Source organism: Ochotona curzoniae, unplaced genomic scaffold (assembly GCF_017591425.1).
Source record: "Ochotona curzoniae isolate NIBS_2020 unplaced genomic scaffold, NIBS_Ocur_1.0 contig_3622, whole genome shotgun sequence".
NCBI classification, from domain to species: domain Eukaryota; kingdom Metazoa; phylum Chordata; class Mammalia; order Lagomorpha; family Ochotonidae; genus Ochotona; species Ochotona curzoniae.
In genome coordinates, this window is record NW_024465926.1 from 23,732,105 (window position 1) to 23,746,648 (window position 14,544).

Below are 14,544 nucleotides of genomic sequence, written 5' to 3' on the forward strand. Positions count from 1 at the left end.
CTCCGTACCTTCTTTGGAAGGAAGGCGACAAACCCTGCGGCACATGGACATGAAGGCATACAGATATTTCTCCAGACTCTCATCAGTCTTCTTGTGCAGCCTAGCCATAGCTCTGAACTTTGTCCAATCAAACTGGCCTCTGTCAGGATCAAACACTACCCCAAACGTAGAGACAACTCTATAGAAGTCAGCTTCTTCTCTCCTTGTCCATCTATTATGAATCATACAAAAGAAAAGGGCATGTGGGTTAAAAAAAGAAGTGATTTTTAATGATGACTATGACTACAATGTAAACTTGAAACACTTTAACAAGTTTATTACCTTGTCAAATATGTACAATACTTATTCTTAAATGCTAGCTAACTCATGGATCCATACAACAATAGTTTTAATATGCACTGTTTTTGCAGACAATAAGTTTTTTGCATATTTACGATGTGAGAAAAAAGAAACTGGATACAAAATTATTTCAGATGAACCTACCATTCAGAAAAAAAGAAACCATGTTCAAACATATTTACAATGTAAACTTGACAGTTGTACAAGGATACAGAAAACAGAATTTTCGGACAGCATGAGGAGTGGAAGGATCGGTTCAGACTTGAGCCATAAAGAGAGGCTTCAGGGAGAGATTGTTACTTCAGATGGGACAACGTTAAAGTTGGGAGGACAGCATGGATTAAGCAAAGGAGAAAGTAGCAGTAGCTTTTGCAGGACATGGTGAGTAGTCCAGATCAACAAGCATATGGCTGTGTATGTATTTGGGACAAAGTGAGACAGAGTTAGGGAGATTTATGCAATGTTCGATGGCTAGCTAACAAAAATCTCCAATTGAAGGCCCCTGAGACTTTCAGAGAATCATATGGTCACACAGCATACACCTCCACATGTCAGTGTCTCCATTCACGGCAGTGAGGGGGAAGAGGAAGGAACCCCTATGCCTTTCATCTGTGTCATGAAAAAAAGAATATCTGGATACGAATTCTAGTTGTATTTCTTGCTGATAGAGCCCCAGGTTATATGCCTAAAAGGCTTTACTTTTCTTTTGTTTTGTTTTTTTTTTACTAATATTTGTGAAAAAAATTTAAATTTCATGACAGATCTAAAGAGCATATCGGAGATGATTATTAATTCAAACAATCATTAAGAAACTTGTGCATGGCAATAAAACATACACATATTCCTCCAAAAACAAACAAAAAAAAAAACCCCAACACCCTTTAGTGCTATTTTCTTACCTTTGCTGTCTTTCTATCTTGGCTGCCATTTTAGGATTAAGAGTGGCTTCTTCATACAGAGGCTGCATGACACTGGCAGGCATCGAGAAAGGTGGCTGAATCTGCTGGATTTGTCTGTTCTTGTTAGTACGCTGATAGGCAGTGATGAGACGCCTCAAACGCGTGGTCAGAGCTGACTGGGTAGGCCAGTAAACCTTGTCGCCTTCCATCAGCTGACCATCTACAGTGTAGCAACTCATATCAGTGATAACGGTAATAAAAACTAAACACATACGAAATGAAGCAAACCAAAGCAGCACCATCTTTCTGCTTTAGAACTGTTCTCTTCCAACACAGTATATGGGAGGAACAATTATCTCATCATAAAACAGTTATGAAAACAAACCCAGAAAATATTACCAGAACTTCAACAGCTGTTCAAAGTGGGCATGCCATAACAGGAGTCACAATGTCATTTATTCAAAGGAATGTGACATTTGTGCAGAGAATACTATTTTTGCATTCCTAGGTGTAATACATAAAACTACAGGTAGCGCCCTCCTGCAAATAAACTCAAAGTCAACCCTGAGGGGCTGACTATTGTACTAAGTTTTTTCACATAGTAAGGAACCTATGTTTTAGAAAGTTTAGAATGACAACACTGTGACTTTTCACTTTTTTTCACTTCATAGAACATGGGAATTATATATCTGAGATATGATATTATAATCACACACAGTCCACAATCAAGCTATACTCATTCTTATTATGCAAAAGACGGTCCTTCATTACTAGTTTAACTGCGGTGGGGGAGGGACTCTTCCTCCCACATGTCAGGTGGGGATGAGTACCCAATAGTGACAGTGTTGTTCTATTTTGATGTCAGAAGGAAATAAAGGTAAGATTTTTCTTCAAAGAAACTGGGTAACGAAAAATGACTGCTAATATACACAAGAAACTAGTAAGAAATTAAATATATTAACAAGTTAACATATAATTTTGAAATCTCACATTTAACTTGTACAACCAAACCAATATAACTAACAAAATCTCTTCTGCGTAATGACTCATGGAGTCACTACAGTTTTATAATAACTAAAAGCACTGTTAAATTCTTGATCCTATAATAATACAGTGGCTTTCACCAAGAATTTTATGTACATTTGAAACATTAAGTTATATTAAATCATATTACTGATCTTGAGAGTATCATGAGAATGTGAATTTACAATAATACAAAGTAAAGGCATAAATGTAATTTACCTCCATCTGCTATAACAAGATCTCCTGGAGAGGACACATCATCCTTTTAAAAGAGAATAAAAATCTGTCACTGAGGAATTGGGTTAAGATGCACACTAAAAAGCAGAACCAAGCTTCTTTATCAAAGCAAGCATTTCTACAATAGAATTTTAATGATTAACTTAGTAAAAATAAAAATTTAGATGGTTCCTTTCTCAATTCTCATTCTATGTTATACCTTGCTGTCAACACTTAAATCAGTCATTAATTACTAAAATTAGATCTTCTTATATGATCACTCTAACTATTTATTTATTTGAGGGGCGGGCCTTGGGAAGGGGGGAGGAAGAGAGGGAGGGAAGGAAGGAAGGAAAGAGGGAGAAGAAAAGGACGAGGGAAGGGGGCGAGGGAGAGAAAGAGAGATTCAGAAAAACATTGATTCTGCCTGCTAGTTCATTACTACATGCACAGGGCTAGGATGTGTGAAAACCTGGAGCTGGCAACTCAACCCAGGCCTCCCACACAGGTGGAAAAACCCAGTTTCCTGAGTCATCACTGTGCCCTCCAGCATCTATAAAAGCAGGAAGCTGGCATCACGAGCTGGAGGTGAGCATGCAATTCAAGCACTCTGGTCCTAACTGCTAAGCACTAGGCTCTATGATGATTTTGAAGCCGAAAGGATACAGGATCAGTGCTGAGGTGTAAAAGAAAAACCCACTGCTTTTGACACTCGTGTCCCAAATGGGTGTGAGTTGTGTTGCAGCTGCTCAATCCAGCTGTTTGCTAATAATCTGGGAACACAGCAAAGTGGCTGAAGTATTTGGATCGCTGTTATTCGTGCAGGAGACATGGATCAAGCTCCTGGCACTGACTCCGGCTTTACCCAGCCCTGAATGTCATGGCCATCTAAAGGCACGAAGTAGTGCATAAAAACTGTGTACTTGTATTCTCTCTTTCAAACAAACATTCCCCAAACCAAAAGATGTTACTTGAGATAATCGTATACCATATTGGAGGATCTGAGTTCAATTCCCAGCTTTACTTGTGCTTCCAGCTTCCTACGAATGCCTATCCATGTGGGAGAACTGGTTTGAGTTTGGACTCATTGCTTCAGCCTGGCCTAACCTTGGCTGTTTTGGGCACGTAGGAGTGAACCACTGGAAGGAAGCATTCTATTTCTCCCTCTGTCTACTTTCATTTTATCTTTTTTTCTAATTATAGATTTGAAAGGCAGTGAATAAGACAGAGAGAAAAAGCAATCTTCCATCTATTAATTCATTCACTGGATGTTCACAGCAGCCGGGCCTTAGCCAGCGGCCAGAAATTCTAACCAAGTTTCTCATTTGGGTGGCAGGCACCTAAACATTTTGGTCACACTGCCTTCCAAGTGCAGTAGCAGGGAGCTGGAACAGAGCAGAGCAGCTGGGACCCACACCAGCACTCCGAGCTGGGATGAAGGAATAGCCAGCAATGGCTTCCCTTGCAGTGTCACAATGCAGGACCCCCTCAGCTACATTTTCTGGCCCTAATGTAGGATGCTAATGTCTCAGATGGCAGCTTGTCCTGGTATACAACACCAGCTTTTAATAAAAAAAAATTCATACACAGTTTATGATGTGTTTTCTTTTTTACACTGGTCCTTCATGATCACTTCAGTAACATTCCATGTAATTTCTTCTCTCATTTGTTTTGTCTAAGTTCCAGCAGGTGGTTAACCTATTTATTAAGGTTTAAATATGAGTAACTGCATTTCCTAATTTTAAATTTATACACACACATAATTCTTAAAAAGTCTTTCTTTTGTCAGTGGTTTTTTTTTTAGCCACTTAAAAATTATATTCTACTTCAATAGATGTACTATCCTAAGTTCTTTGTTGTATGCTCAATCTACTCGCTGTAAATTGTCGCTCACATATTCTGACATTTGGACTTGACTTCCCTTTATGGAAGGCTTCACTTGCACGATTAGTGTAGTATTTGAGGTTGTTTTGCTCAGCGTACTAGATAATCCGGTAAATATCCAAGTAAATGACACTGAGGTTTCCTGGGTCACTCAAGTGAATAAAGAAAATCCAACCATAAACAGCAGGTTGGCCTCTGACTGTAAATTCTCAGGGACGACAGTATTGTTTCCTACCCAGAGACAATGATGAGAAAAACTTGCTTGTTCTTTAACATTGCTCATAAACTACAAGTTCTAATTAGGAATTCCTCTTTTTTTTTAAACATAATATTGTCATATCATAGACTAGTTTTTGATTTTCATTCTTCTTTTTATCAACCTGTAAATAGAGCATGCAGAACTATGAGCTTAAGAATTCCTCTGTGCCCTACCACTACTAGAAACATGCATGTAGGTGCAATTTCTATTTCCTGTTGTGTAAGTTTAGTATCTAGCTCTCACTCTGCACTGGGACTTTGACCCTGGATATTTCTGAATTCTAAGAAGCACGTGGGTAAGTCTCATTCCATCCACATGTCCAAATGAGCCTCCATCGTGTAAGCTGGAGAGAGCAGGTAAACATTTAAATGCTTATTTTTGTGATGTTTGTCAACCCGTGGTGATCACTGAGTTTTAACCTTTTGAAGGACAAAAAATCATGTAAAATGAAAACATGTGAGTGGAAAAATGCAAAAGAATGGTAATCAAAAGAAACCAAGGAATATTTAAATTGAGCTTTTAAAAGATGTATCATATACCTCTATATCATCTTTAAAGATGGCTGGAGCAGGTTTGTATTCTGGGTCTTCCACATCCCTGCAAAATACAAACAAATATTATACTTATCGTAACAAACTTAACATTTCTCTGGATAGAACAAAACAAACTTGAGTCTTGTTAGGATTTTTTAGTGTCAGAGTTTTTAAGGGTCAGATTGTTGTCTAGCCACAGTAGACTAATTCACACCAAAAACCTACCTTACGGCAACTGACAAAAAAAGCTAGTTCCCATCCATTTCAACCCAAGTTCACTTTTAAATGTACTGCTATTAACTTCAACATGCTTTCTCCCTTCCCTTTGTGCCTGGCTTTATAACTAGGATAACAGATAATACCATATTTCTCTAAATTTATAATATTCTTCCCTTTCAGCCTCCCTCTTGCCCTTGTACTAGTTCAGTTCTATCGGATAAGTGTTAACTTATTAGAATATTAGTAGCTCTTCTAGGGCATAAACTCCAGTCATCGTTTGGCTATGTTACTTAGAGATAAACACTACTGACAGAACATTCAGACGTCGAACAGAGATGCGTGGAGTGCTCAGGACTCTGAAATGCACCTACCCATCCATGTAATCATTTGCTCTCTGCTCAGCAGCCACGGCTTTGTCATCAGGTTTTCCCACTCTTTCCAAGAAGCATAATGCTGGGTCTGCTCGGATAGTGTTGTATTTTTCGTAACCTGAAAGCATCACCAATTATAAAAGTATAAAAGATGAAAAGAACAAAAATATATAAATAGAAGCATGCTTCACTGTGTTGTGATACTCAAGGACTAAAGGGACCATATATTAAGATGATACAGCTCAAAAGTATCTTTTCTATACATTAGCATAAACACTGCATGATATAATAATATGCAGATAAAAACTTGGTGTAATAGTTAATAGGAAAATCTGAATGCAGACACACATATTTCACATGCAGTCTTCCTGTGAGATAAAAGCTATACAAAATTTATATCTAGGAGGTTCAGGTCACCCATGTTCCTCTCCGCTGAGAAATTCAGTAACACAGCTCAGTAGTCTATTTTAACGCAGTTTACATAGTGTGGGCATTACTAAAATAAAGTTCAATAAATTAAGAATTAATAAATAAGAATCAATAAATCAATGAGCTGAATTACAATATGTGGAGAAGAGGACCCCATCCACCTGCCTTATTTCTTACTTACCATGTTTAAAAACACCAATAAGGAGGGACTTATCAGCGTCAAAGTCCCACCACTCAGCAGGAACTTCTGAGTGATCTGGTTCAGGTACCCAAACATCAATGTCACTTAAAAATAAAAAGATATTGTGGATGGTTATAAGCAAGTCAAAAGCAAACAGAATTCTGCCTAGCTTTTAAAACACTGTAGCTTATTTTTCAAGGGGTTTAGATTTTTATTAATTTTGCAAACTACCACCAATTAAAATTAGAACCTGGCATGATAACACAGATGCCATAAAGTTAACTAACATTATTAAGCTCAACAACATGCTGAGTTTCAGCCATTCTAATAAGGAATCATATAATTTCTACTGATCTCTTGTACTTATGGTATTAACGGGGTTCTATCAGAAAATAGTCTATGCTAGAAAAAAACCTGGCAAAAGTCACCTGCTTCAAGTATTTCGCTTTGGATACAAATAGACTGAAGCCCAAAAAAAGTAAATGAATTGCTTTAACAGCAGAACTTAAGTCTTTTCTAGACTACTACCTGCCAAGAAAATCACAGTGAAATTGGAAATTTTTTTAATTCATAATTCAATTGAATCATTTGATGTATTATTTTTATGCTAAATGTATATATTTTAATTACAAAATGATAATATCCAGTAGATACACGGAATAGACCTGGCCAGATAATAGACCCCAGGAAGATTTTCTCAGCCCTGGCGCAATGATGGCAGCAATATCTCAGAACTCTCAAGACTGCTCAAGCAGTACGACACTGGCACTGATCTGAGTCCCGCCATTCCACTTTGGATCCAGCACCCTGCTAACACCCTGGGAATTCAGGGAATGGCCCTAGTCTTGACTTAGGACACCAGGAAGAAGCCGCTAGTCTTGGCTTGAGCCTGGTCGTGTCCTGGCTATACAGCCACTTGGAACTTACTTATATCTCTCTTTCTGTCTCTGTAACTCTGTTTTTCAAATAAATACATAAATCTTTAACAGACCTACAAAGTAAGTCTTTCTATAGTAGAAACAAAGAGAATGGCAATGACAAAGACATGAAAAATACTAACAATTGAAATAACTCTTTATCTTTCCATAGAAAAGCAGAGGAAAGCATAAAACGATTTTCTAATGAAACGGCAAAAAAAAAAAAGGATGAAGAGAAACACAGTTAAAGGAAAAATTTATTTATGATCAAGTATCTAATTAGGATTAAACAAAGCATTAACAGAAGATGGAAAGGGTGAGGTGTGATGCTACGGCCCAGCAGGTTAAGCCAGCACTTTGTGGACACCCACTCTGCATTGGAATACTGGTTTAAGTTCCAAATACTCTTGTCAATCCATTATTCTTGTCAGTGCCTCCTAGGAGGGGGTCAATTCAAGCGCTGTGGCCACTGTCACACACGTAGCCAACCTGGATGGAACTGCATGCTCCTGGCTTTGGTCTGACCCAGCCCTGGTTGTGATGTACATTTGGGTAGAGAACAAGCAGCTGGAAGATACCTCCTCTTTCCGACTGCCATTTAAGTAGGTGAAAAGAAGTATCAAATAAACATTTAGGAAAAGACAAAACTACACCAGTGACAGGAAAAAGTGGGCAAAAGAATTGCACTTGCCAACCACAAGGTGGCACTGAAATTCAAAACACTGAGTATCATCTGAAAGGCCCCGTTTTCCTGTTGGTAAAGAGGGAAAAGCATGGCTAAAATATAAGTGTTGCATGCATGCTCGTTATTAGCGAATTACTAGGGCAAATAATATAATAATGTGGATGAACACCTATTGCTGATTTCCATTTTTAACACCACACATCATGTGCCACGTTCTGCATAAAACTTTAACATTATAAGACTATTTCATTCACTCTAAATATTTAAGCAATATTGATTACAGGCAGCAAATGGGAATAATGAATTAAAACAGACATACGCTGGCCTTTGTAAAGAGGTACATATAACACTGTATAATGAGTGCTATTGCAAAGAAAGCATATTATGGGTGTGTGCTAAACAAGGACTTCAGAGATCAAAAAATTGAGTGAATGTCAGCTGAGAAAAAGAGGGAGAATGGAGGAAAATTGGAAAGGAAGTGACCCAGAAGGCACACAAAAGCCTAGGAGAGAGTAATTAATTATGGCAAACTGAAAAATGCGAATTTGACGTTCAGAAGACACAGGGGTTAGAAAGACATCTGGCTGCCCTTCTTCTGATCTAGCTACCTGCGATGGCCTGGGAAAGGAAGAGAGGAGGATGGCCCTGTGTGCTTGGGTCCTTGCCCCTCACATGGGAGACCTGGAGGAAGCTCTTGGCTGCTGGTCTAACCCTGGCTGTTGGGGCCATGAGGGGAATAACTCAGGATGGCTAATCTCTTCCTTCTCTCTATAACTCTGCATTTCAAATAAATAAGTTTTTATATAAAAAAAATTTTTACTGTTAAATGAAAAACAGTAAGAAATACAAAAGTTTGACAACTATTGGATCAGAAATCGTTAAGCTTCTACTGTGTGTGTGGGTACTCTAAGGTGATGGAGACGCAAACATGTTAAATTCAAATACGAAGTCAGAAGGGAAAATTAACTGGAGAGGAAGGTGTGGGGATGAGCCACGGAAACAGTCCTTGGGAAATTCCAAACTGTTGAACACAGACAGGTCAAGGTAAAGTAGTCATCAATTATTAAATATTTACTGAGTAACCTAATATGTCCCAGACTTTCAGGTGAACACAATGACCAGTAAAATGGATGGTATGCTTATCCTCAAGTAGTTCTAACTGCAATGCAAGGCAGAAAAGGCAAACATAAATAAGCAGAATTTTCCCACAGTAATGGGCATAATGAATAAACAGCAAGTGACTGGTAAGGCATTTTATCTGTGCTAGGCAAAGAAGGCCTTTCCCAGACAGAAATACTCTGAGTTGAGAGACAAATTGCCTGAGGAATTATTCTGTGAGTGATCTGAAAAAAACAGCATCTGGACCAGAAGTGAGCCTTGGAGCAACGGAAACAGCAGCAGACCAGCAGGGCAGGTCCCTATGTTTATCTAGGCGCCCAGGGCAAAAGCCTGAAGATAATCACAGCAGAGATAGTGACACAGGATCAGGTGTGACACTTTCCTTTTCATCTGGATAAGAGGTTTGCCTGGGGATAAGAGCTAGGGAGGAATCTGGAATAACACCAGAACAATTTACACTTACTAAAAGGAACAAGATTTGTATGTGGGAAGAGGAAACAGGAAATACGGAGAAACATTTGGAAGTCAGTAGGAAGTTCAGGATGTCGATTTGGCTTTTAAGTGAACATGGTAGGAGATAGTGGACTTATACCTTCAAATTTAGGCGAAAAGCACCTAGAATGAATATGTAAATTTATCATTTTATAAATACGACTAGGTATGAGGAAACTGTACGAGTAAGTATAAGCACATATAAGAGAGCCAAGGGCTAAATTCTTGATGAATTCAATACTTAGAGATCTATTAAGGCAGTAAGAGGAAAGGAGAATGAAAAGGAAAGAGTGCAAAGCGTCAGTGAAATGCCTACAAGACAAGTGACACTTTACGTGACTTCCAAGTGCTGCAGCATGGATACCTATATAAATGACTGATCACAGTGTAAGCTAGTGGACATGGTAAAGACCACTGCGATGAGACAAGATGAACTGGAATCAAAATGCAAAGAAGTTATTGTAAAAGAGGTGTGAAACAAATGGAGTGGCAGAATACATATTAAGGGAGTTTCTGTTCCTTGCTTTTTAAAGTAAATGATGTTAAGGTACAGATACATGTCAGGGAAAAATGTCCAGTAAAGTAGGAAAAAATAGCATGAAAGAAAAGGAATTACCATAGGAACAATGTTAAAGGGTCAGGTAGAGGGTTTGGCACAGTAGCCTAGCATCTAAAGTCCTCTTCTTGCACACACTGGGATCCCATATGAGCACCAGTTATAATCCTGGCGGCCCCACTTCCCATTCAGCTCCCTGTTTATTGCTTGGGAAAGAAATCGAGGACGACCCAAAGCCTTGGGACCCTGCACCTGCGTGGGAGATCTGGAAGAGGCTCCTGGCTCCTGCCTTCGGATTGGCTCAGCTCTGGTTGTTGCTGCCATTTGGGAAGTGAATCAGCAGATGGAAGATCTTACTCTCTGCCTTTCCCCCTCTCTGACTTTCCAACAATAAATAAATCTTAAAAAAAAGGGTGGGGGGGGTCAGGAAGAGGCAAGTTCTATGGTACAGAATGTCTTAGCAAGGCAGTTATATATAATATATCCTTAAAAGAATAATAGGAAGACACATGTGCAAGTAGAACTGAAAGTAGCTCTTATCTATGTCTATTTTTCTTTTAAGTATGCAGTAAGTTCATTATTGGAGAGGGCAGAAAAGAACGATAAGACACAGAAACAGTTCTCTTAACTAGGAAAGCAATGCTACTTGGTACAGTGTTTATCTCTTTTGAGATTTATGCCCATAATTTTTTTAAGCTCTGAAATTTAAAAAAAAAAGTTTTCATTTTATATTTGGAAGGCAGAGCTACAGAGAGAAGGAGAGGAGGAGACTTCTTCCATCTGCTGGTTCACTCCCCAAATGGTTATAACAACCAGGTTAGACTAGACTCAAGCCGGCAGGCAGGCAGGCAGGCGTTTCTTCTGTGTTTCCCATGTGAGATCAGAGCCCCTAGCACCTGGGCTGTCCCTGTGGCTTTCCCAGGTGCACAACATCAGGGAGCTGGATCAGAAGTGGAGCAGCGAGGACTTGTTCTGGTATTCAAATGCTAATGTGCACTCTACCACAACAGCCAGGTAAATAAACATTGATTTTATCTACTTAGAGGTACAGGTGTTAGAGGCAACCAAAATGTTAAAAGGTCTACATATTAGAAGTGGTTTGAGTAAGTCAAAAGCAACTTAAATTTAAAGTAAAAAGGAGAAGTTTCTACAAATAACTTGGGCCACACTCCCAGGCTTAGGCTGTGAGGGTCAGTGGGTCTTTTGCAGGCACTGATAAGAGTAAGAGCAAGAGCCCCTGGTCCCCCACACCCAGGCTCAGGCTGTAAGTAAGGGTCAGTGGCCCTAATAAGGGTGAAAATAAAATAGCCCATGGTCTGTATTTCACACATATGTTACCTATTGCTTTGCATCTGTAACTCCTTAGCTTAGAATAGTTTTGTCTTGTCATAAATAGCCAAACTGGCCTATAAGGATCTGGCTTGTTCCTAGCTCGGGGTCTTGCTTCATCCACCGGTCCTGCGTGTCCGTGTGAGGAGCCTGACCCTGGCTAGCCAGCTCAATAAACTCTGCTTGCTGATTGCATCCACGTCTGATTCTTTGCTACACAACAGAGGGGCAATTTTGGACCCTAACACAGGCACGAAGGAAATGGGTATTTGGGTTTGAGTTGGGGTTGTCACTGGTATGCAGTAAAAAAAGGGAGGGCAAGGGAGTTAATTAACCTGGTTAATGAGTGCATGACTTTAGAAACTACCTTTGAATAATGAGAAAAGAGGGGACATCAAAATGGTGATGGCTACTGAATAAGTGGTAAAATGTGGGGACATCTGGATGAGATTAGAAAGTTACGACAAGAGGCTTCCAAATTAAATGAATTGTATATAAGGAGATGCTGATAAAAAAAAAAAAAACAAGTAGTGGTGCTCTGGATATTGGCTAAATCAAGTCTATCACCAAGTGAATGTGATCAGGAAAAAAAAAACATGACTGGGGCAGGCACTGTGGTATGCTGGGTTAAGTTGGGTCATGGCACTAGAGCTTTCTGCTTTAGTTGGCCTGGGAGGGCAGCAGACGATGGTCCAAGAACTCGGCTTCCCGTTGCCTACATGGCAGAAGTGGGCAGTTTCTGGGAACTGGCTTCAGTGTGGCCCAATCCTAATTAACGAGGGTACTTGAGAAGTAAACTAGCAGATATGAAATCATTCTTTCAAGTCAGTCAGTCAGCCAGTCTAACTACCAACCAACTTACCTCTCTTACTTAAAAAAGAAAAAATGACTGTAGATTAAGATCAAGGAACTGAGCCATCAGGTTTCAGACGAACTGTGGATACAGATGTCAACTGCCATTAGACCTCATGCATGATAAAAAGAAGGAAGAAGAACATGTGGAAAAAACAAAGTGTTGGTGGTATGAAACTGAAAGAAATCTAGTTTGTTGGCTTGCTTACTCTTTTTCTACAAATGAACAGAGTATCAGTTGCTGAGAATAGCAAGTGGAGCACTGGGCTTCTGTTACAGGCAGTGAGAGCCAGAACCTCATCCTGGTTCTCCTGTTTGGATTCAGGAACCCGAGAGCCTTAGCAGAAAGCTGGACTGGAAGCATGACAGCCAGGACTTCAATCAAGTACTCTGAGATTTTCTTGTGAATTGAGAATATGAGAATTCTTGTGAATTTCATTAAGGAGACAACTAAAATACAATTTTTTGGTCATATAGTTTTTGGATCACGATGTTACTAAAAAAATTAATACATTACTTGATTTACCTTGCATCAACTCCATCAAACACCTTCTGACACTCACTTCCAATGACTTCTTGCTTTAAATAATACAACATTCTCACACGAAGCAAAACCCTGGAAATAAGGAAAATACCAATTCAAAAGGTGGAAAAATATTAATCACCAAAACATTTTAAAATCATAAAGGAATCTGAAACACTTTTAATATGAAATCATTATTTATGATTAGATAAGTCTTGTTATTATCAAATAGATAAAAGTTTCCTTTAATATCTTCACAATTATTGATTCTAAACTCCAAGTATGATACAATGAGTTGGAAAAAAAAAAAGTTATGAATGCTCTTGCCAGTACTATGTGCCAATGAGACCACCTGCTTACTTCAAGTTTCACTTTTCTTGGCATTGAGTTATATCAATGTTCTCAATACTTTTGTCAATTAGATAAGTGAAAAATGTGCCTTGTTGCTTTAAGCTGTATTCCTTATTCAATTGTAAATGAAATTAGACATTTGCTTATACTTATTGGACATTTGTACCTTTACCATTTTAAGTTCGATCTGACATTTAGTGTGTGTTTAATGAGTTGAAATAATGATTTTTATTATAAGAATGATGGATCTCTTATCTATTAAAAAAAGTTGTGAGTTCATGAAAAGGCCACTGTGATGTATCTGTTGGTGAAAATGGTGACACAAGAGGTACTATTATTCTTCGAGAGATATCATGGAAGATTAAGATTAGGACTGGTCGTGGACTGAGCTGCTTCTGTTCTCAAAAGACTGTGAATAAATTTAGAAAGGTAAAGGGTTAAAGCGCAGTGTTAAAAATATCCCTCCTACTACCTACTTATTACAGTGGTGTTTTATATGCTTTTTGTAGCCTTCATCTTGAAGTAGCTGCTCAGGGTTATATTTTCGAAGCCATTCTGCTTTTTGTATATCAAAAGAACTTGTTTGTGTCTTTACTTTTTTTCCTTTTCGACCCCTGGGTACAGGAGCTGACAGGCCTGTTAGGATGACAAGGATATGTAAAATAAGGAATAGTTTATATAAAAATCTGAAAGCTAAAAAACTCCCTCAATCCAAGTAATTTTGGAGACTTTGACTGTACAGGTTATACACAACTTTAAAATACTACTGGTAACAATGACCCAATGTGATGGTTTACACAAAATTCCCTCCCAAATACTTAACAATGTTATCTCAAAATAATTACTTTTTGTTACATAATGGATAACAATTTCCAAGTATAAAAACAAGGATTAACTTCCCCAGTTACCTTGTATGTGGTATTACCTTGCTTTTCAACATCCATTTATCAGATTAATGATTAGATTAGTCATTTAGGTGCCTGTTCAAGATGGCTACATTTTTTTTAATTTCTTGAGATTTCTGTTGTGATATAACTCAAAAATATACTCTACTTTTTAAATTCAAATATTCCAAGCATGCTCAGTTTTTTTGTTTAAATGATACAGCTCCATTGACTCCGGGATTTCTCTTACAAATTTTCAATATCCCTTCCCCCTGCCCAAATGATTTCCCCTAATTATTATAACAGCACAGTCCTTCCTAAACAATCATAAGTTTATCATTTTACCATTTAAATGTATCCTGACATTCCAGGTTTGGACAATGGCAAAGTTCAGCATCCTATTGTCAAGATATATTTAACAGTTTCATTGGAAGTCCATTTTTGATTGGGAAATAGAGATGTACACTGCAGTGTATCTTTACA

The 14,544-nt window shown here is 38.4% G+C and overlaps 1 protein-coding gene across 5 annotated transcripts in view; it reads right to left on the reverse strand.

Moving 5' to 3' along the window:
• CHD9 (chromodomain helicase DNA binding protein 9) overlaps window positions 1–14,544 on the reverse strand; it is a 182,984-nt gene that overhangs the window by 25,400 nt on the left and 143,040 nt on the right. For all 5 annotated transcript variants that reach the window (XM_040982716.1, XM_040982714.1, XM_040982715.1 and 2 more), the window contains 8 exons: window positions 13,654–13,813; window positions 12,830–12,919; window positions 6,354–6,457; window positions 5,744–5,861; window positions 5,160–5,217; window positions 2,481–2,523; window positions 1,239–1,458; window positions 9–211 (listed from right to left, as the gene is read on the reverse strand). In XM_040982716.1, the coding sequence (XP_040838650.1) occupies window positions 9–211; window positions 1,239–1,458; window positions 2,481–2,523; window positions 5,160–5,217; window positions 5,744–5,861; window positions 6,354–6,457; window positions 12,830–12,919; window positions 13,654–13,813 (996 nt within the window). The remainder of the gene's footprint in view (window positions 1–8; window positions 212–1,238; window positions 1,459–2,480; window positions 2,524–5,159; window positions 5,218–5,743; window positions 5,862–6,353; window positions 6,458–12,829; window positions 12,920–13,653; window positions 13,814–14,544) is intronic.